Below are 20,937 nucleotides of genomic sequence, written 5' to 3'. Positions count from 1 at the left end.
TAACTGCCTGGTCCACCTCTAAACCATGTCCCTAAGCACCACATCCACACGTTTTTTGAGTACTTTCAGGGACTGTAATTGTACCGCTTCCCTGGGCAGTCTGTTCCAATGCCTAACCACTCTCCCCATGAAACAAATTTCCTAATATCCAATCTAAATCTCCCCTGGCACAACTTGAGGCCATTTCCTCTTGTCCTATCACTCGTTACTTGGGACAAGAGACCGACCCCCAACTCACTACAGCCTCCTTTAGGTAGTTGTAGAGAGCGATGGACTTGTGTGTACTGTAATAAATAAACCAGTACTGACCACCTACAAGAAATATGTAACTGCTTGGAAGAGAAAAACTTCAGGAGCCATGCATTAGGCAACCTAGGACCTGTGTTGACTTGAGCCCAAACAGATGTCTCGATTGCACCAGTGTAGGCAAAAGGTGCAGCTGTTATGTGTCCCAGCTGGGATTCTTATTATGGTAATTACACTAATATGTGTGGAGACTAATCACAAAAAAGGGCCTCATTGCAAGAGCCTCCACTACATCTACAGGGTAGCAGTGAACTCTGTCCTGAAGAGCTTTCCCTGGACATGAGCAAGACAGGATAAAGGAAAAAGGTGTAGCAAGGGAAGTTACCCTTGAATTGTCTCATGAGACTCTCGATTTCTTCTCAGCTTCTTTTTCTGCATACTGCTACTGATTCGATTTCCCTGTTCAGCTGCTCACATTTAGCACTCTTTCTCCAGCAGCCAGGTGGAAGCTGTTTAATGCAAATATTTAGTGGTGTGTTGTGTAGGCTTGGAGGAGGGGGAGATGAGGGGAGGTCTGGCTTACTTAAACCCCCAAGAATGTCCTAATCTTGTAAAAAATATGAGTCTCCTGTGTGCAGGCCTCTGCAAAGTTTATGGATAAACTGAGACCCATAGAGGTGCCTCTGTGTCAAAGTTGCACTGTTTGCACGTGGCTCCATTTATTGTCCCTCAGTAGAAGGAAAATAGCCCACTTTTAATTAATGAGGAAAATGCTACATGTACGTTTACTTTGGCTAGGCTAAAAAGCTGTTTAAATTTCATTTAGCTAAATAAATATTACTCTGTATGTCAAATTTAAGCCTATTTAAACCCGACTTATTGGTTTAGCTTGCACCTGTAACCAATATAACTTGCTTGAAATCCATGTGAAAGTGCCCACACAGGGATTTGTGCTGGCTTGACGTTTTAATATTAGTTAAACTGCTGTAACTTGTAGGTGTGGACCTCCCCTTAGTAGCCTCCAGCAGTAAAAGTGATGTCTTTTGGTTTTACTAATGACAGTAGCCAACATTTAAAACTTGACTGCATGCTGCCCACTCTGTTCACACCACTTGGTGCTTTTGCATAAGACCACAAGTTTGCTGGCAGGGTATGCTGTTTCTTTTAAAAACTAATGTATTACACTTGACCACGTCTGTCTCAAGAGCTCACAGCCTACACACTTGTTTTAAATACATCTATCAAGACAGTCCACAATAGTGCCATCTTAAGATTTCCAAAATGTTGAACACAAAATGCAATTACACTGCACAAGAGCGCTAAGGAAAGCCATCTGCTCAAAATAACTGCCCGTGTGCATGTGGCAGTCGGAGTGACGGCAAGACTTGGAAGGGACTCTACGTTTTGTGATTCAGTCTGTCACAAACTTCTAACCTCTGGGCACATCATTGCAGATGTTTCTGCTTTCCCCCTAAGTAGGAAGTGCGCATCCCATAATGGTAATTTTTCATTAAATAAAGCATGACATGCCTGATACCATGGCTTGGTTCATAGGAATATTATGGTTGTATCTATTACCTAAATGAAGGAGGTCCTTTAGACAAAGCTGAAGGCTTTGAGGGAGTGCTAAGGTCTATATTGATCATATTCCTACTGCCGTAGCCTTCACCCATCCCTGACAATCACCCTGAAATCCCTTCCCAACATGTGGTGGATGACCAGCAAGACTTGCAGTGGAGTCTGTAGTTTCAAGTGGCCTGATTAAGAAATGAGAATGGGTAGCTGTGGAGGATTGTGTGCTTCCTGTGTCCTTAATAACCTCTGTTAACCATAGTAAACCCAATAGGATTTATAATTCCATTACAATGCAAAAATTAATTTTTTATGCAATCATTCAGTAATGGTGTGATCTCATTGAGTGAGCTCTGTTTTTCTTATCCAGCTTTCCTGAATCTCCCTGAAACACCTTGATGGCAATGAGATATTTCAGAGTTACATTGGGAAGCACCTGGGGGCAGAGATTCTCTAGGTTATCTTTATTTGGAAGTCCAACTGCACCTTTGGCAATCAATTTTTTAATAGTAACCACTTATTTCAAAAGTTTTTAATTCTTCACACGTAGGAAAGCTCTGCTATGATTTTATTTTCTTTTTTCTTTTTGTGCTTCTCTTGCATTGAACCATTGACTATCAGAATGTATTTTATTTAATTTATGTATATTAAATTTATAGTTGTATTTTACTCATTCATCTCTAGAGGTGGTGGTGTGGTTGGATACCATTGTGGCATGATATAGACAAGACACGTATTGTTCTAGTAGAACAGCAGCGCTTAATCACGCAAATAATGATGTAATGGTTGTGGTTGTTGGAGTCTGCAGTCAAGAGATGTGATATCAGGTTTTGGCTCAGCTGTGGATATGTGGCTTAGCCCCAGTCAGCCAGTTCTTCCTCCAGTGGAAATGTTTTATTCTTCTTTTAGAAGCATTATGAGAATAAAACCCTTTAGTGGTCAGATGATAGGCTGTTTTAGGGGATGGTAGTGTAACATCAGGATCTAGGTATCTAGTAGTTAAGTAGTTGTCATATAACTAAAAAAAAAATCCTGCAATTTTTCACAGAGCATTACTTGTTAATTACTATATGGCTGCCTTTATAATGTTGCCAACAGAAGACATATGCTGTATGTTATGGAGGATGGTAATACTAACAAAATTGAAAAGCCAGATCAAATCTCTTCCCCATCTACATTTCACGCTCAGCAATTTTCAAGGGATAGGCAGAAAATGCAATAGCTTTTCTCAATTCTATTTTTTGAAGAGCTGACTAAAAAATATTTTGAAATAGCCAATGTAAAATTTATTTTATTTTTCTTCTCTTGAAAAAAAAAAACTAAGATGAAGTTGGAAGAGCTAGATAGCTGGCTCTGTGAAAAATCAAGCAAGTAATTTAAGCACTTAGAGGAGTATTCGGGGATGGTCAAAAAGGACAAATATGCCCGAAGTGGGATTCTAGCAAAAGTTAGGTACCAAAGTACAAAGTTGTGATCTTGAAAAACACTGCTCAGCTGCTGGCTGACTCTCAAAGCAAGTAAACCAAGCAAACGCGCTACTTGCTTTTTTTCACTTTAAATATATAAACAGTCTTGGGAAGAAAGACTGAACCAAGGATAGCCCTGGCTCATGTGTGGCCTGACCAGCAGGTTAGAGAGCCATGTGTCTCCCTGTATTCTCCCTCTGGTCCACTTCAGACAACTTTGGGTTTTGCATGATGGCACAGCTCTAGCAGGAAGGGTTGAGGCTGCCCAGCCTAGCCCCAGAGCTAACCGTTAGGACACCTTCTGCTACAATGCCAAGCATGGGATCAGACTAAGGACCACTGTGTACCCACCTTCCCCTTTTTCTTAGGTGAGTGCTCTGGCTGCTTAGTGTTGTGTGAAAGGAGTAGTTTTCCACGGATTCATTGCAAATAGGAGCTCTGTGCAATTCCTGGAAAAACAAGTGTGTGTTCCTTCAAGAGGGGGTTTTGCACCACCATGGGGAAAGTGCTTTCTTCTGGCTAGGAGGAAGGCACTGGCGGGGCAGGACTGAATGCTTGCACCTCTCTGCTCATGTTTCCTGTTGGCTGACCTGGGCTGCGTGTATGCACTGACTTACAGAAACTCCCTTCTTGGTGAGCTGGGCTTATTTCATGCAGGGTCCTTCTCTCAGCTTCAGGGAAAAGTGTCTCATGTCTAACTCCTTTGTTGGATGGGATGAGAAAGAATCTGGCTGTAGACACCCATTTAAAACTAATAGTATCTTTGGCTGAATGGTACATTTTGAGGGCCTTCCAAGCAAAACACTGCTGCATGCTTAGAGCAGCCTGAGCCCTGCAGGACTCTGAAGCTGGGTCTATAGAGAATTATTCAGTGTGGGACACTTTTCCAGGTGCGGGGATGCAATACGCTGTGCTGCTAGAGGGTCCCTGACCCTCCTAGTGGTCTCCTAAGTGGATCTGAGGTGCAGGTGGGAGTTAGTATAGGCCAGCAATGGGCAGGTTTCACATACCAACTCTGTTTGGGAGGTTGAGAGACTTCACTGGCGTAGATATGGGCCAACTTCTGCTAGTTGGCCTCGGCACGTGGGAGCTGGTCTGTGCATGGTCAGCTCAGTAGTGCATACCTAGCCTAAATGAGCAGCTTTTCCTCCTCTTTCTGGGAAGTAGGAATTGTGTCAGGATATGTTTGCCCTGCCTTTTGCTGAGGAAGGAGCACGCCTGCCCATGCCGTGGCTGTGAGCTGGCTGGCTGAGGTGGCACCAGCAGGGCCAACGAAGCTGCCACTGCCTGGTGTCCTTTGGGTGGCTGGACCACGGTGACATCTACAGGGCTGCAAGCTCACAGGGATCTAGCGCAGAGCACTCTGTGCTTGTTGTAACAGTCGCATTTGGGAGGGGGTCAGGGTGCGTTAGTAAAAAGGGTGAAGGATGCCATTCCTACCAGGACTGAATTTGCAATATGAGGTCTGTGATATGGTAGGTTTGAAAAACTTGATATTTTTGGGTGAATTAAAGCAGGTATATAGTTCATCAGTGCCCTGCATGACCAATATTAAAAAGTTATGGTATGTGCAACAGCTTCTGAGGAGAAATTTCCCAAATTCCTGCATTGTTTCACTTCCAGGACTGTTCTAACTCTACTCTTGGCTTTTTGTCTAGAAAAGTTGCTGGGTGTACTTTGTTATTGTTTGTCACGTTTCAAACACTTGTTATGGTCAGGCAATAGTGGGACTTAATCACAGATAAACAATAAAATACTGATCTCTTCTCTTCTTTAAATATAACCTGTAAAATTATTTCTGAAAACTTGTAACAGAGTATTTTGTGCATCTCTCAGGGAAATGGCGATTTGATAATTAAATGCATAGTAGATGTATGGTACAATTTAGAAGTGTCTGTATGTGCTCAGCTTTCTGTGACTTTTCAGCTACCATGGGAAGATTTATTTTAAAAAGCTGTAGGGACTGATCTTAAGGTTCTTTGAAAAATCACCTCCTAGTTTAATGTTTGCTATGAACTTCATTAAACATTTTATGTGGTCTGTGCCAATTAAGACCATTAGCATTACTGTGAACCGGTAACCTTAGGAAAAAAAATGGTTATGCTTAAAAACATAAAAGCAGGGTTATTAACAAAAAGTGACTTATCAAGTGTAAATAAAAGGACCTGAACAAAATGTGCGTCATTGTACATGCATGCCCTCATTTACCATCTGGTTTCTGTTTTATGACCCTTGCTATGGATTTATTTTGTGCTAGTGGACAAACAATTGGACAACACTTAAAAACACAAGCTGGAATGTAGGGAAAGCTTACAGCAGTCTTTCACATGCTCTGTATCATGTGGGGAAAAAACCGTTTATAGAAAAGATGAGTTGAACTGTAAACATTGCATCCTGATAAGTCTTCCATGTAGTCATCTAATAATGATTTCTTTTACTTTCTTCAGATTTTCCTTGAAGTCCATCTAAGAATGCAACCAACAATAAAGTGAAAAAGCTGTGCAGCTGAAGAAGCATCCTTCTGCTTGGTGAAAATGTCTCTTATTTTTTGATAACTATTAAAGGACAATGGGGTCAAACACACTTGGGAAGGCTGCAACATTAGATGAGCTTTTGAACGCTTGTATTGAAATGTTTGGTACGCTTTTTCAATATTTTACTTTGCTGTTCTTGAAATTCATCTTATAATATAACCCCTGCTGTTCTCTGATTTAGCCCGTCTTTCCCTTGGCAAACAGCATTTCTGTTCTGTAAAATTTTCCGTGTTTCATTTTGGCTCAGAATCACACAGGCCAGAATTTTAATCACATGCATACTGTTATTAAATTTGCTTAATACAGATAATGCACAACGGTGGATATAGTGGTTTTTAAGATGCTGGCCTTCACCGACAGAAGTATTTAGTTGAATTATTCAAGGAGTTATTTCTGGCATTGATCTTTGTCTTGAGTGGTTACACAGCTGCATTTCTGACCAGTCATTTTTTTTGAAGGTTTTCCGAATCATCATGCAATAATTGGCAAGAATATGACTTAAGGCTCATGTAATCTTTTTACTCTTATTAAAATGTGATGTACCAGGATGAGGGAAAGAAGTGATGAAATAGACCTTGATCCATAACACCATTAATCATGACATATGTCACATTACAGTCAGATGAGTTCATGGATGGGCTTAAATGCTTTGAAATGGGGCCTTAATTCACAAAGCTACATTTAGATTCTCTTGAAATGCAGGACAGCTTTTGATTGGAATGAGGTATTGATTTTTTTTTCCCTTGTGGAGAGAAACAAGTATCTAAAGGTGAGGGAGATTAAATAATTAAGGGGCAGATCTTGCTACCGAGTGTAGTGCATCCCCATATATATCCATGTTTGTAGACCACTATCAAACCTGTTGTTCTAAATACCTAATGAGAGGTAGAAGAGCCCATATATTTGTTGTCTGTTGGAAATCATGCCTCTCTTCCTTGTATACACACTCTCTTGACAAGTGTAGTCCATGTGTGGTTCCTGTTTCATATGCATATCAACTACTGTCTTTTAAAAGAGTGACAGACAGAAAATAATCTAAGATTGCAGATGTTGAGGAACACTGATGGTCAGCCGGCATGCTAGGGAATAACTCTTTCTGTAGTTTCAGTGGCTATGTTGCAAAGATGCAAGGATCTGTACAGCAGCTGGAGATGGGACCCTGGGCACGGATATGAGGTGTTGCTTTCAAATTTAATTCCTTGAGGCAGATCTCTTTTTTAACAATGTAATTGTTAGCATAAAGCTATAAAGCTGCAATAAAAGAAATATTGTAAGTGGTTGTACGTAAATCATCTCCCTGCCCTTTTGGTGGACTAGTTTTGGTTTTGTTCTTTGGATTACTGGCAGTCTCTTTATATGACATTTAGCATAGTGCTGTCCATACCCCATTTTCTAGCTATGGCCTGTTACCTACACTGATTATTTTATAATGACCCAACATTTCCACCTTTGCGTCTTTCTCTTTGACTCCACTTGAAGAATAAAAGTTTCTCTCTGTTCATGAATAATGTGGTTAACCCACTTGTTTCTCTTTTGCAGATGACAAAGGAAATCGGTGCTCCAGCCATTTGCCAAGAACCTTTCTTTTAATGCACCGGTGGTATCTGCCTTCCACAGAGCTGGCTGGCAAGCTTCTGTCCACATATCCTTTCAGGAAGACTTGCAAATTGACATTACAACATCAAAAGCAGACTGCTTCTGTGACTGCATGTAAAAATGTGTCAATTAATTAGTGACAAACAAGGTTTAGGGGTGAGATTTTTTCAGCCTAAAAGGTGGAAGTCTGTGAGCTTCTTTCTGCTATTGGTTGTGGACTTTTTCCATATGTACAAGTTTGCTGAGGCATACTTGAATTAACTTTGAATGAGTGGAAATATATTGCCAAGATAACTTTTCAAATGTGTAATGGCCAGCTGGCCTTGGACTAGTATGAACTTTCAATGGTAGCTAAGAACCTACATGTCATTTGCACCTCTTAAAGTCTTCAATAATCAGAAGTATTATCGTATTTGGTTAACCAGAGCTGGCAAGAAACCATTCAGCAGAATATTCAGGATAGTATAATAGAGGCATTTTTGCTAGGGCAAAAAACAAAGTGGCAGCCAGGAAATGGTCTGCGTCCCCTAAGATGCTGTGGAAGTGAATGAAATATCAGAGCTTACTGTGGTTATTTCTAGAAGAAAAGTTTGGTACTGTTTTTTGTTCAGCTGGTCTAGTGTCAAAGTCTTGTCTGGATAAAAACAGCATTACTCAATGAAGGCACACAAAGCTTTCTTTAACTAGCCTACGTATAGAGATGCCAATGGGGAGAACTGCAATGAATTCAGATTAAAAATCTGCTATTTCATGAGGTAAGCACGCTTCTGGTTCTTTAGCAGTTTGTTTTTGTGATTCTGTGAATACTGTCAATGTAATTTATTTTCGTAAAGATGAAAACTAAGCCATGGAAATATAAAGCTTTTCTTTTTCTTTTTTTTTTTTTAACTTGATCTCCAGTCCATAGTGAAGAGTGAAGTTCTGTGCTTTGAAAACTATTGTTTATGTTGAGCCATTCAGCCTTTAAAACAATTAACTGTATTGACGTAAAAGGTGATTGAAAACTTGCACTATGATTTACCTGGTGTTTGAGTGTGGCATCTCTTAGAGGGAGACTAGTTCAGTGCCTCACAGAGGAGAGACACCTTTTGCTTCAAGATGTAATCTAGTGTGGTAGAGGAAGATTGTCTTTGGGCTGTCGGCTTCAGTTCATGCAATCCCTACGTAATTTATGATGACAGAAATGTGTTAGTGATGCCAAAGCTATCACAGGTTGAGTATGTTCTGATCCTTGCACCGACTGTCTCTGACTTTGTTTCTATGGGAAAGCTTTCATGTGTTAGGCTGTGTAGGAACCTCTCTCTGTGAAAGGGAAAGCGTGACTTTTTCAGCTAACATGGTATAACCTGCTTCCTTCAAACAAGTGCTTTTTCTTTCTGCCTCTGGACTAAGTTGTATCACTGTGAAGAAAGGGAGGGAGGTATTGAAAGCAGGACTGATAAAACCTTTTCCATACCCCCTTAAATAGCAGAGAAGACATCTCGTTTACATGGTTATTGTGGTAGAACTGCCACTCAAATTTGCATTTTCATTTTCACTGAAAAGTCTTTTCTGAGCAGATAAGTGTCTCACTCAAAGGATAAGTGCAAGTGTCATTTGGGTGTTCTGGCAGCATGAGTCAGGACACATGTGTGTGCCTTTTTTATGTGTCACCCGAGGCATCACTTTAATTTCGCGTTTCAATAGAAAGCTGCCGTGTTGTGCTGTGGTGAGTAAACCAAAGGAAATTATATGATAAAGTGGCTTTTGCCACTTCAGTGTCACAGAAAATCACAGCAGCAAGTTGGGGTAGTCCACCCTCTCTCCCCAAAAGCCATTGGGTCTGAAATATTTATAAGTCCTATTGAATAAAATGTGAGTATGTATGTGCAGCCACTGAATGTTACAGCTGAATCCCTGGGCATCTCTGAGCTGCTGTCTGTGGATTTCAGATACTGGATTTTGGAATTTCCTGCGGAGTTTAACTTGGATCTTGGGCTGATTCGTTTGACTGAAGAGTTTCGAGAAGTAGCCAGCCAGCTCGGATATGAAGATCACATCCATCTCATTGATATCTCCAGCATGTAAGGATGTTAGGAGCTTCAACATCTTTCTCTCTGTCTCTGTAACAGCAGAATTCTAATTATGTGCAAAATATAAAAATATTAAGGGCCATCTTGATCTTGAGAGAGCAAAAAAGCAGTTACAAAAAGATAATATTATCTTCTAAATTTGAAGTTACTAAAAATTTGAAATTCTAGTTGTGGTGTCACAGTAAAGAGAAGATTCTTATCTGTATGTAAGTTTTTTAACATAAATGGGAAAGAAATAATTTTACTGACAAAGCTAGTGCCAATTAAATGATTAATATTACTTTTTTCCTATAATTTGTCATAGAGAAGGACAAGCAATGCAGTGACTAGCATGTTGTGTAAATCTTGCATTTTCTCAGGGAAGCTTTTTTGTTCTCTCATCAGTAACCTGTTAATTTTTTCTAATGGCTTTCTGTGTACTTCTTTTCCATGATTTAGCTCTATAATCTTTAGCATTCACATTTGTAGTTTTATTGCATCAAAATGATTACACTCGTATTTCCTTGATACGCTGAAATAAAAGTTACCTTTTAAACATCACCAGACAGGCTCTTGTATCTCACCTGGTATTGTAGATTTTCTTTTAAAATATGGCATATACCTACTGATTTTTCCTTATTTAAAAATGGCATAGTAACCTGGAAGGACAGCACTACTAATCTCAATGGAGGCTGCAAGACTTCCTGCAAGAACAGTACCAGTGAAATCACATGAATAGTGCCTCTTAAATCTTAATTTTAAAATATTGTTAGCAACCTCTTTCTCCTCTCTGAAGTGCTTTTACTGTATATGGGTAGGAATTATTCCACTGCTTGCAAGCAGATTATTTGCCTTTTTGTCCAGCCACTTACTGTTTTGTTAGCTGTTTGACTGGCTGTTTCTGTTGTTCCATTATTTCATGGACCTGTGGTCTTACAGAGTAAAAATGAATCCTTGATGTTATTCAAGTCTTCTGTATCAGAATTTGGTGTGACCTGTTCTTGTATTTCCAAAGCGTTTTTTAATTTTGGCTTCCTGCATCATAGAGAAGAGTACGTCGGTCCTTTTGTTCTGATAGAAATGCTATTATTTATCATTTGCAGTAGTGCCTCTGAAACTCTTGTCTTCTGTTATGCACCTGAACAGGTATTACTCTGAGTGTTTGTTATGTGCTAGATGTCACAGATCAGAAAGCTCATGGTCTGTCTCTTGGTAATTTTATATTATATGTGCAAACTGTGGGCTACACTCACATATACCCAAACAGAATCAAGAACTATACCTATTTTTCTGTTGCAGTCCTTCCTATGACTGGATGAGAAGAGTTACACAGAGAAAGAGGGTTTCCAAGAAAGGAAAAGCCTGCCTGCTGTTTGACCATCTGGAGCCCATTGAGCTAGCTGAACATCTCACTTTTCTGGAACATAAATCTTTTCGGAGAATTTCTGTAAGAAGTCTACAACTTCGTCAGTTGCAGTTAGGAGCCTCTGCTTAAAGAGTGTTCACATGGTTTAACATTTATGACTTTTTTCCCTCAACATTTCAGTGTAGTAAATCTTTATAATCCTTCATATGAGGTACATAGCCATGGCTGCACCAGCACTTCCTTGTTCTTTTTCATGACTGATGCTTTTAGTGACAGAAGTTAATTTTGTGAAGAAAATCTGGGCAAAAATTGCTGCTAAAAGCTACTGCAGCCATGCGTTGCAGCAATTGATTAAACATATATTATTGTTCAAAATCTTCAGGTGTTTTTTTTTTTTTTCCTCTGAGGAAAATATTTAATTACTTTTCAAGAAACATCAGAGTCTTTGCAATGAATAATTTTTGAAGAGACTGAAACATATATAGTCCTTCTGTAGTCTCTGTTCACTCCCAGCCGCTTCTTCAGAAACTGTCCTTTCATTTGCCAGCTTAGGATCAGAACATAATTCGGGTTGGAAGGGATTTCAGGAGGCCTCTAGGCCAAACCCCTGCCCAAAGCAGGGTCAGCTCTGAGATAGATCATGTTCCTCAGCGACTTAGGCAGTTGAGTCTTGAAAACCTGCAAAGAACAGAGACTACACAATTTCTCTTTCCTCCTTCTTCCATATTGGCACCGAGGAAAATTCAGACACGGTTGCTTCTTTTCACACAGCATTGTACCTGAACACGAGGCAAAAATGGATGAAACTGAAAGTAGAAGCTAAAGCAAAACAAATGAGTAACCCAAATGCCAAAAGAAATGCTGATTTCTGCTGGCAAATATCCATATGGAAAGGTCACATGATGCCACTGTATCTGGTGGCAAATGGAAGCAGTAAGTTCTCAAGATGACAAGTTCTCTTCAGCAAAAAATGAGACTTCTTTTAAAGTGTTCAGGAGCATGAAAGTAATCAAGCTCCAAAACTAAGAGAAATATATGAGGTTTTTTGTTTGTTTCAAGAGAGGAAGGAAAAAGAGATCAATGAGGAGCTGAGACCAGTCTAAATAGAATTGCTTTTAACGTCATTTAATAACATTCAAAGGTTTGTTACTCTAGACTTCAAATCATGGGAAAACACCCTACCGTGATCTGTGCAATGCTAACCTCAAAGAAGGAGGGAGGGACAAGAAAAAAGGCATAGATTTCTAACTAGACTTAGTTCCTTTGGGAATTCCAGAAAGAAAACTCAGACCTGCAATGAATTTTCTTTTTTCCTTGTTGTTTCTAATTTGTCTGTTAATTCTTCAGCTTGAATTTTGCTATCATCTCAGATGTTTCTCTGCAACCAATTAGAGTTAATTAATCTTGTACTACTTGTTATCTCAAAGCTATGTAATTTTAGAAGATGATTAGTCTGAATCCTGTCATTGGTTTTACCTATCTAAAAAAAATATGGGAGAGAAGGGAGGGCAGTGTTTACTATGACAGAAAACATTTTAAAGTATCTGAACACTGAAATACCATTTATCTACAGCTCTGAGGTGAGCATCTGCTGTGTAAGAGTCTATGCCATTGTATAGTCTTCTAGCAGGCAATTTTTGATCAGCTAAGACCAAGAAACCCATTTTGGCTGGAATTGTAAGCAACTCCCTACACAAGCTAAAGTTATGTTATAAGCTTCTGAAAATCTGTCTTTAAGGCACAACTGAAAAAAGTTTTCCAAACATTTAGGGAAATCTAATTCTTCAGAGCCCTAGCTCTCCCATGTAGAACCATGTCCATAAACACATAGGGATTGAACAATAATATCAAAAGAAGCAAGATTTATCAGAAGTAGCTCCTTGTGCGACAGAATTTTTTTGACATAGGAGGAAGAAAATGAGTGTATAGTTAGCTTCTTGGGATGCAGTTCAAGCTCCTGTGAAGAGTGACAGGGCTGCTATTGATTTCAGTGGGGCCAAGATTTCCCTCTTTACATCAACAATGGAGTTGGTCAGGATATTGGAGAGGGATGGAAGCTCTTATTTATATGCTTCTTGCTTGTAGCACTAGATAATTCCTATAGAGTATCATGCCATGAGGATGTCAAATAAAACTATACAAAATAAAATGTTGTAAGTGTTGAGTAAATTATGGGAAAGATAATTCCACGAAAGTAGTAATCATCTCATCATGCAGGCTCCTGTATTACCTGACACACAAACACTAAAGTTTTAAGTTGACATTTAAGTAAAAAAAAAAAAAAAAAACAACCAACCAAAAACCACCACCACCACCAACAAACTTTTGAGAAAGAACTAAAAAACTAATGTGCAGCAGGGTCTGCTGACCCTGAGTCTCAGTCACTTTCTAAACAAGGGGAACTTTAAAAAGAAAAAAATATCAAAGTTTCTATGTGGTTCCTAAGTTGTCCACCATTTTACTGAAAATGCCTTTCCTCTGTTAGTTCACAGACTACCAAAGCTATGTGATCCATGGCTGCTTGGAGAACAATCCTACTTTGGAGAGATCTATTGCTTTATTTAACGGTATCTCCAAATGGGTACAGCTCATGGTTCTCAGCAAGCCAACACCCCAGCAAAGGGCAGAAGTAATCACAAAGTTTATCAATGTTGCACAGGTAAGTCTTGCATGTGAGTCTTTTTCTTCTGGTATAAGGAATAATATAAATAGAAATTGCAGTAAACAAATGAACTGGATGCTCTTTGTGTTGTTTCCTCAGTGAACAGCCTGTTCAACATCACTGCAGGTTATTTGTTCAGGTGTGATATGTCTGCGTTTTTTAACTAGCAGACATAACTATAAAATAATTTTTCTGTGTTGTATTTTAGTTGACAACTGTCACTATTGTGTGTTTCTTGTGGATCTAAGCTAATTAAAAAAAGAAATGCTAAACTGTTCTATTATGTCCCCTGGTTTAGTGATTTCTGCTTTAGCAGTGATAGGTTGTCTCCTTTAGCTTGTCATGTGTGACGCTGGATAGCTGCCACATGTATTTCCTTGATTTGTAATTATGTGTTATCAACCTCTCTTGCAGAAGCTCCTTCACCTCCAGAACTTTAACACACTGATGGCAGTTGTGGGAGGTCTAAGCCACAGCTCTATTTCTCGCCTGAAAGAAACTCATTCTCATCTTTCTTCAGAAGTCACAAAGGTATGGTGGACTCCAGAATACAGACATATTGAGCAGAACATCACCTCTTTGAGGTCTGATGGATTCTGCAGTGCAGGTGTCTCACCAGCACAGTACTTGGATCATGGCAGGGCATCCTAAGAGGCACCTTGGTTGCATTCCTCTTGGTGGAGAAGGATCAGTTCACAAAGATCCTCTGCTTGATTGCCTGTGCCAGAGAGGAAATTAACACTGTCAACGCCCTGACACGAGTGGTACTCATTTAAAACAGATTAAGGAAATGCCATGACTGCTTTCACAAAGACTTGCTTCTCTGGCTATTTGTAGGACTGGAACGAAATGACAGAGCTGGTCTCTTCCAATGGAAACTACTGCAACTACCGCAAGGCTTTTGCTGACTGTGATGGCTTCAAAATTCCTATTTTAGGTGTTCATTTGAAAGACTTGATTGCTGTCCATGTCATTTTTCCTGACTGGATAGATGAGAACAAAGTTAACATAGTGAAAATGCAGCAGCTTTCTATCACCTTGAGTGAACTGGTTTCCCTGCAAACTGCCTCTCATCATTTAGAGCCTAATATGGATTTAATTAACCTGCTAACTGTAAGTATTGAGCATATTTCAATTCACTTCTGTTATTCGGATTTTGAGTGCCAGTGGGAATATTCATATCTATAGAGATAAGTGCACATTGTTATCCCAGATTTGTAAAAGAAAAGGGAGAGCATACAAACCAGAAACAAGTTCACATGAGGTGTGAATAAAGCGAAAGTTTCATTACTGTAGTATGTGATGGCTGGAAGCAGCAACAGGATTGTTATCAATTAATTATTTTAAGGATGACAGAAAGAGGGCTGTATTCACATTAGGAGAAGAAAAAACTAAGTTCTGACTACTTAGAATTGAGGCTTATGTCTCCTGCGCAAAGATTGGGTGACGTGTTGACATGGACATGCAAGTGAAATTCCAACTTGGGCATCACTCTCTTCTCACACCCCTGTGCGTTGTGTGCTTTGTGTGTCTTCCTGTCCAGTAAATAAAAATGCTCTTGAATGGTGTTAAGCAGCCCCTGCAACCCCTGCTCTTTCCCTATTCCTTCCCCCTTGGCAGTGGCTACATTTGGGGAGGTTTGAAATTTGCACATGCAAATTACAGATCAGGATCTGAACATCCCATTTCAGACCAAAGGAAAGTGAGATTTCAAAAAGACTGAATAAAACATTTTTTAAAAAAAATGCCTGCAACTGACAATGCTAAAAGGAATTAATTTTCAGTCTCCTTTTTGATACGTAGACAATGAATGTCATTGTAAAAAATACTACACTTTATTTCAAAACATACCGAAGCGTGGAGCCTCAACCATCAGGCCAAATACTGTTTCTATTGAAATGTAGTCATTTTATCACTGATCTCAACTGCAGCAGTGTTTGACCCAGCACGACAGTTTGTTCAGGTCATGGGCAAAACCCGGTATCTTGGAATTAAAGATAGAACCTGTGAAAAAAAGGCATGTTGTTTGTTATAAAACAGTAGATGTTGCAAGCAAATAAAAGTCACCTGCTCACTTGAGAGTAGTCTGAAACATGTCATGTAAGGTAAAGGACTCTCTTAATATGTAATAATTTTATGCTGTTTCTGTTCTTGTTATTTAACTTTGTCTTTCAGATCTCTAATCTGGGCTGACAGATAATATCTTTGCTCTCCTTAAATCAATAGGATTCTTTTAAAAATAAACTTAGAACTAAACAAGATCTGTGTGTAAATAGGACAAATCTGAGAATTTTTCCAGTGTTCATTTTGTTGGATAGCATGAACTTCTCAAGACCATGTTTTTCTCCAAATTTCTTTTTTCTCTTTTAGATGACAGAAAAAAATATAGATCAAAAGCCAGGGAAAGAATTTGACTATCTCTGAATAGCTGTGTCCAGAACAGGCAATGTCTCAGCATTGTCCCTCACTCCCTGGGGAGGTGGGAACCAAATTCCAGTTTTTCCTCAGTCAGGTCACAGCCTTGAGGTGACTCTCATTACCTAGCTCATTCTAGGTAAATGCCTTAACTGGACGGCTACTGGGCAGGAGCCTTGGATTTTTTTCTTTTCGTGCTTTACTTGAAACTGCTCAAAAACATGCATATCTAGAAAGTAAGTAGAGATTGTAGTTTGTGATGGATTTATGCTGAGACTGATCAGGTACAGAGCTTTACAATGTGAAGGCTGACAAATATGAGCCTGAGCTTGGAGCTACCAAGCTGGTGTGGATATACCTGTGGCTTCATTGTAATGAGCAACAGGAAAGTTTGGGGGAATAGGAAAACCTTCTCCCGTTGCACCTTGTATGGAACAATCTGGGAACAAGTCCTAATCCTGGTTAGTGGGACAGGGAAGAGAAGAAACCATGTGTTGCCCACTACAACACCCCTTTAATTTAAATATTGGACTAAAAAGGCAGGTATTTATTATCTTGTTTTGGTTTTGTAGGGATTAAGAGTTGTCTTCTTGTCTCATGCCATTCTTTCCCTCCCTGGTCATTTCTGAAAGTTCACAATTTCTTACAAGCTTGGCTGTGAGTAGGGGGAAGTGGAACCTTAGGCTTTAGGGAACTGGGCAATAAGAAACTGAGTCCAAAAGGGCAGAAATCAGACAATATGAAGTGAGAGATGGAAGCTGAACTGCTGCTGACATTTCCATTAGCTGTTCTCTCTTTTGGGTGACAGCCTGCTTTCCAAAAGGAGCAGAAATCTTCAGATTTTTCTAAGACCTTGCAGGTTCATATCCATCATTGTATCAACCTGAGTTTATGTAGCCTATCTGGTTTTCCTTTTTTAAAAAAAATATTTTCCTTGTTTTGTTTGTTTTCAGCAAAATGGTAGGGATTTTATTTATATTTTAATATTTAATTCAGTATATTTCATTTACCAGGAGACGTAATTGAGTACATGATGGGTACTTTTTCACTTATGATGCTCTGATATATTCATTCCTAATATAACTCTGCTGACTTTGGTTGCAGTTGAGCCAATCTAATTGTAAATAAATGAAGCTGCATGCTGCAATGTTGTTTCTGGACCTGATCACAGGTTAAAATTAACTTGCTTTTTACTTGTTAGCATGATTCCATGGTGGTACCTTTTAGTAATGATGGCAACAGCCATGGGTATCCTAGATAGACAGCTGTAGGTATCCTAAGACTTTTCCAGGGTAATTCTGGTTTCATGGTAGTCACTGGAAGTGTAGTTGTGGGTCAAGTAAGTTTGATAGTGTGGGAGTTTTGATTTAAGACAGTGACTCCTGGAAAGGAAAAAAACAATTTTCTACAAAAAGTTCCTGGACCAGAATTTTGGTACATATCATAATATGAATATTCTCATTTTTCTTCCAGTATGTAGGTTTTGTCCTCATCTGTAGATATGAATACAATACTTTTTTTTTTCTTTACAGTGGTCTCTTAAACAGCAATAATGAACATGCATAGTAGATGAAATGTTTCTGTCAATGTTTTTGTTTTGAATTATAGGCTGGGATCAGAGAAAGAGGAGAAGAAAAGCTAGGATTGCAGCCCAAAGCTGACAAGAACTGCTGACTAAAAATAGTTGACCTTGCTATGTGCAAATAGTCTTTTAGCAGATTTAGCCTCCCTTGCTGCCAAAGGCATCCTCAATTTTCAGACCCTGAAGAAATAACTATTCTATTTATTGCTATTTCCAATGTAAACTGTAAAAAATTTTCTCATCTTTAACTTATTTAGAGAAACTCCCTTTCAAAACTAGTAAATATGTATGTGTAGAGTGCTTTTCATTTGCGTGAGTCAGCTGACCCAACTATTATTTGTTCACTTCTGCTGCTTTCCCATTAAGCTGCTTCTATCCAGGCAAGCTTTTAGTAGGTGTTTTGTCCTGATAAGCAATGTGTAAATCTCTTGCCTGGCCTCCATCCCTTGCAGCGTTGCCTTTTACACCACACTTAGCAAGTGCTAACAGCCCGGCCTGTGCTTGCTTGACAAGTAAATCACTGGGTGCTGGTTTGCTAGTCCAACAACTTGCACAAAAAGATAAAATGGGTATTTCATGGGCATGTGGGAATTTCCCCTGGTTTTGCTTTTCCTCAGTGGTGGAGCCACCTCCCTGGTGGTGGAGGTCCTCCCTCTGGGGGAGCTGATACCTTTCAAGTGGTTTGGAAATGGTGACGTTTGGGGAGACTGTGTTAAGAGGTACAAAGTGAGAGCTTAGCTTAAAAGCTGGGGTGAGGGCTTGGTAGTAAACTTCAGGCCATCCAGTGAAGGGTCTTACGGACATTTTTCAGATGCTCTTATGTGTATAGACCAAAAGGGTGAATGGGGAACAAGAGGTCTCTCTGGCTTCAGTGGTAGCTGCTGAATGATCAGCATTTTGGAAAGCTGGTCTCGCTCTTGCACAAAAACTTAGAAGTCTGCTTCCCCCCACCGCCCATCTTATTGTTAGCGTGAAAAATCATCTTCTAGCTCACAGAATTTTAGCTTTGAACAAGTAGCTGAAAGAAGCCAATGTTTTGCATGGAAATTAACATGCCACAAATAAGGCAAAGGTTTGCTGGTATGGAGGGCAGTGAGACAAATGCCAGGGTTACCTGCATAGGAGACTGCAAAAGCCGAGAGGGAGCTCTAGTGGTGCAAGTCCTCCCTTGTCATGTGTAAATGAGTCTGAGTTATATGGACAAGAGAAGTGAATGTGCCAGGACTCAGCTGCTGGTGAGCCAGAGTGTGTTACACAAAGATGGACTCACTTCTTAGTGCATGCTTGCTCTTAGTCCATGTGGTTCTTCCTCCTTTCCTGCCTTATTGGTCCCACTAGCTCCATCTCCACTGACTCTGTACCCAGTTCTCTACCAGTCCCTGTCATCCAAAACGTGGAGCTAAGAAGTAGAATTAGTAAAAGAGGACCTAAGCACGAGCTTGGCAGTGCACCAGAAAGGAATAATAGTTCTAAGGACATTTTCATCATTAGAAAACTTATATTTGGTAAGGACGCTTAAGGGATTTCCTTACCTTCTGTGCAGTACTTCCACATTGTTTTTATTTCACAATGTGAATAAAAGCCTGTGGGTAAATGTTTCATCACTTTCTGTGGATTGGAAGTGGATCTCTGTCTCTCAGCTAGACTACAGTGTATTTATACTAACTGCGTTAGAACTTATTTGGTGCCACCATTTTTCCCCCACTATTTTTAGGTCTCAACAGCTATTTATCTAACCTGTTCTGAGACTATATGCAAATGCCTGGAAAGTCCCAGTCGTTTGTACAGTCTAGTGAAGAGAATGAGAAATATCTAAACAATCAAATTGAAAGTCACCCTCCCTAATTTGTGTTCACTAAGTTCCACTTACAAAAAAAAAAAAAAGTCGTGCCTTTCTGCTCACTCCCCCACCCTCCTCAATCCCCCCCCCAGATTGCCTGGAAAAATAGGACAGCAATGAAAGTCAAATTAGAATGGAAACTGCCACCCGCTATGAAGGTTGTCCTAGGAAAACTCTTATTACACTTCATCTGTCAGAGCAAAACTGTAAATAAAATATAAAATGAGAGCTTATATAACTGCATAGCCATCATGCTTGTAGTTTTTTTGCTAGTATTTGAAACTTCTGTATTAGACAGTACCTTGTCCACTGTGTGCTTACACATTGTGCCTAATGAAGTTGTAACTGCTGCTTATGATAAGGTCAGATAATTCAGGGAGGGGGAGATACAGACTTGCTCAGTAAATACTAATGCATTTCCATTCCCAAATCCACACCCTGCTCATCTGGCCTGCTGAGAAAAAACTGTGCTCTTCAGTAGAAACAGGGCAAGGCCTTTTGAACTAGCAATTCTGCTGTCCCTCCCAGCCTGACCTGATAATATCATGTGCTCCAACAGAGTTCTGCTTATTTTATACCACCAAGAAACCTAAGAATACAGTCACTGAGTAACTAAGTAAACAAATTATATTTGTTACAGCAGTAACTGGATCTATGTTATCTTTAGGACAGGTCCTTACATTCCCCTGTGACAGCAGTGTGCTGGCTGAGTGAAGGAACCTGCAAGATGCTCAGGCTTTCACTGATGCCCGTAACCAAATTAAGAAGTGCAAAAATCAGTGGAGTGTTACAGCTAGACAAAATGAATAATGCAATATCCAGACATCTCTAAAGCCATGTGTTTGCTCTGGGATGTATACCTATCTTGGGAAAGGGCACAACTCCTGTCTTACTCATTGCACAAAATTCTGCCTAAAAGAAGGTGGTTCCTAGAGGTGGTTCTGCAGCTCTGTGAAAAGTTGCTTTCCCAGCAGCTGCACGTAGCTTTGATGTATGTCCTGAGCTCTGAGTAGCAAAACTTTTTGTTTAGCCCCAGCGGGAGGTATATCTCTGCTTACAAGTCTGTCATATCCAACCCAGTCTAATAAATATTACTGGTTTTCCCTCTTTCTTACACATAGCTGTCCCTGGACCTCTATCACACTGAGGACGATATCTACAAGCTCTCGCTGGTGCTGGAACCAAGGAACTCCAAATCTGTAGGTCGTCTTTTATTGCATTTTGACATATTGCTTATTTTGTCTGCGTGCAGTTGATTAAATTTTTAAATGACAGTTAATGGGTTTCCTTATTCATATTCACATAAAGCTTTTTAGTGTGTATGCTTGTATAGTAAACACAGTCACTCTTTATAGGTTTTAGTGTATATTGGGAGAAGTAAATAGTGAAACGTGACAGATTTCATTATTAATTATTTTTCAACAAAACCTCTGCAAGTCCTGGAAAACATAATTCTGCTTTATGTGAAGATATCCTTTGTAAGTTTACATCAATTATTTATTGCATGACCATTACTTCATTTTCTGGATGCTGGTGCAGTTATATAAAACAACACTGAGTCCAAAGGTTTGTTTTAGGTAAGGCACAGCATTAGCTGTAGTGTTTTA

The 20,937-nt window shown here is 39.6% G+C and overlaps 1 protein-coding gene across 2 annotated transcripts in view; it reads left to right on the top strand.

Annotated features, from left to right (window-relative positions):
- The first annotated feature begins 5,764 nt into the window (after nt 1–5,764).
- The window catches only part of RASGRP3 (RAS guanyl releasing protein 3), a 31,348-nt gene continuing 16,175 nt past the window's right edge, over nt 5,765–20,937 (top strand). The window contains exons 1-9 of one of the 2 annotated variants that reach the window (XM_082307304.1): nt 5,765–5,922; nt 7,358–7,455; nt 8,102–8,169; nt 9,346–9,477; nt 10,765–10,912; nt 13,317–13,490; nt 13,908–14,024; nt 14,331–14,606; nt 20,452–20,529. In XM_082307304.1, the coding sequence (XP_082163430.1) occupies nt 5,853–5,922; nt 7,358–7,455; nt 8,102–8,169; nt 9,346–9,477; nt 10,765–10,912; nt 13,317–13,490; nt 13,908–14,024; nt 14,331–14,606; nt 20,452–20,529 (1,161 nt within the window). In that variant the 5' untranslated portion in view covers nt 5,765–5,852. Of the gene's footprint in view, nt 5,923–7,357; nt 7,456–8,101; nt 8,170–9,345; nt 9,478–10,764; nt 10,913–13,316; nt 13,491–13,907; nt 14,025–14,330; nt 14,607–20,451; nt 20,530–20,937 lie in introns of those variants that run through there. The other variant, XM_082307303.1, reaches the window with a different exon arrangement.

The sequence above is a fragment of the Platalea leucorodia genome, assembly GCF_965183815.1.
Source record: "Platalea leucorodia genome assembly, chromosome: 3".
Taxonomy (NCBI): domain Eukaryota; kingdom Metazoa; phylum Chordata; class Aves; order Pelecaniformes; family Threskiornithidae; genus Platalea; species Platalea leucorodia.
This window is presented reverse-complemented; position numbering and strand designations above follow the sequence as displayed.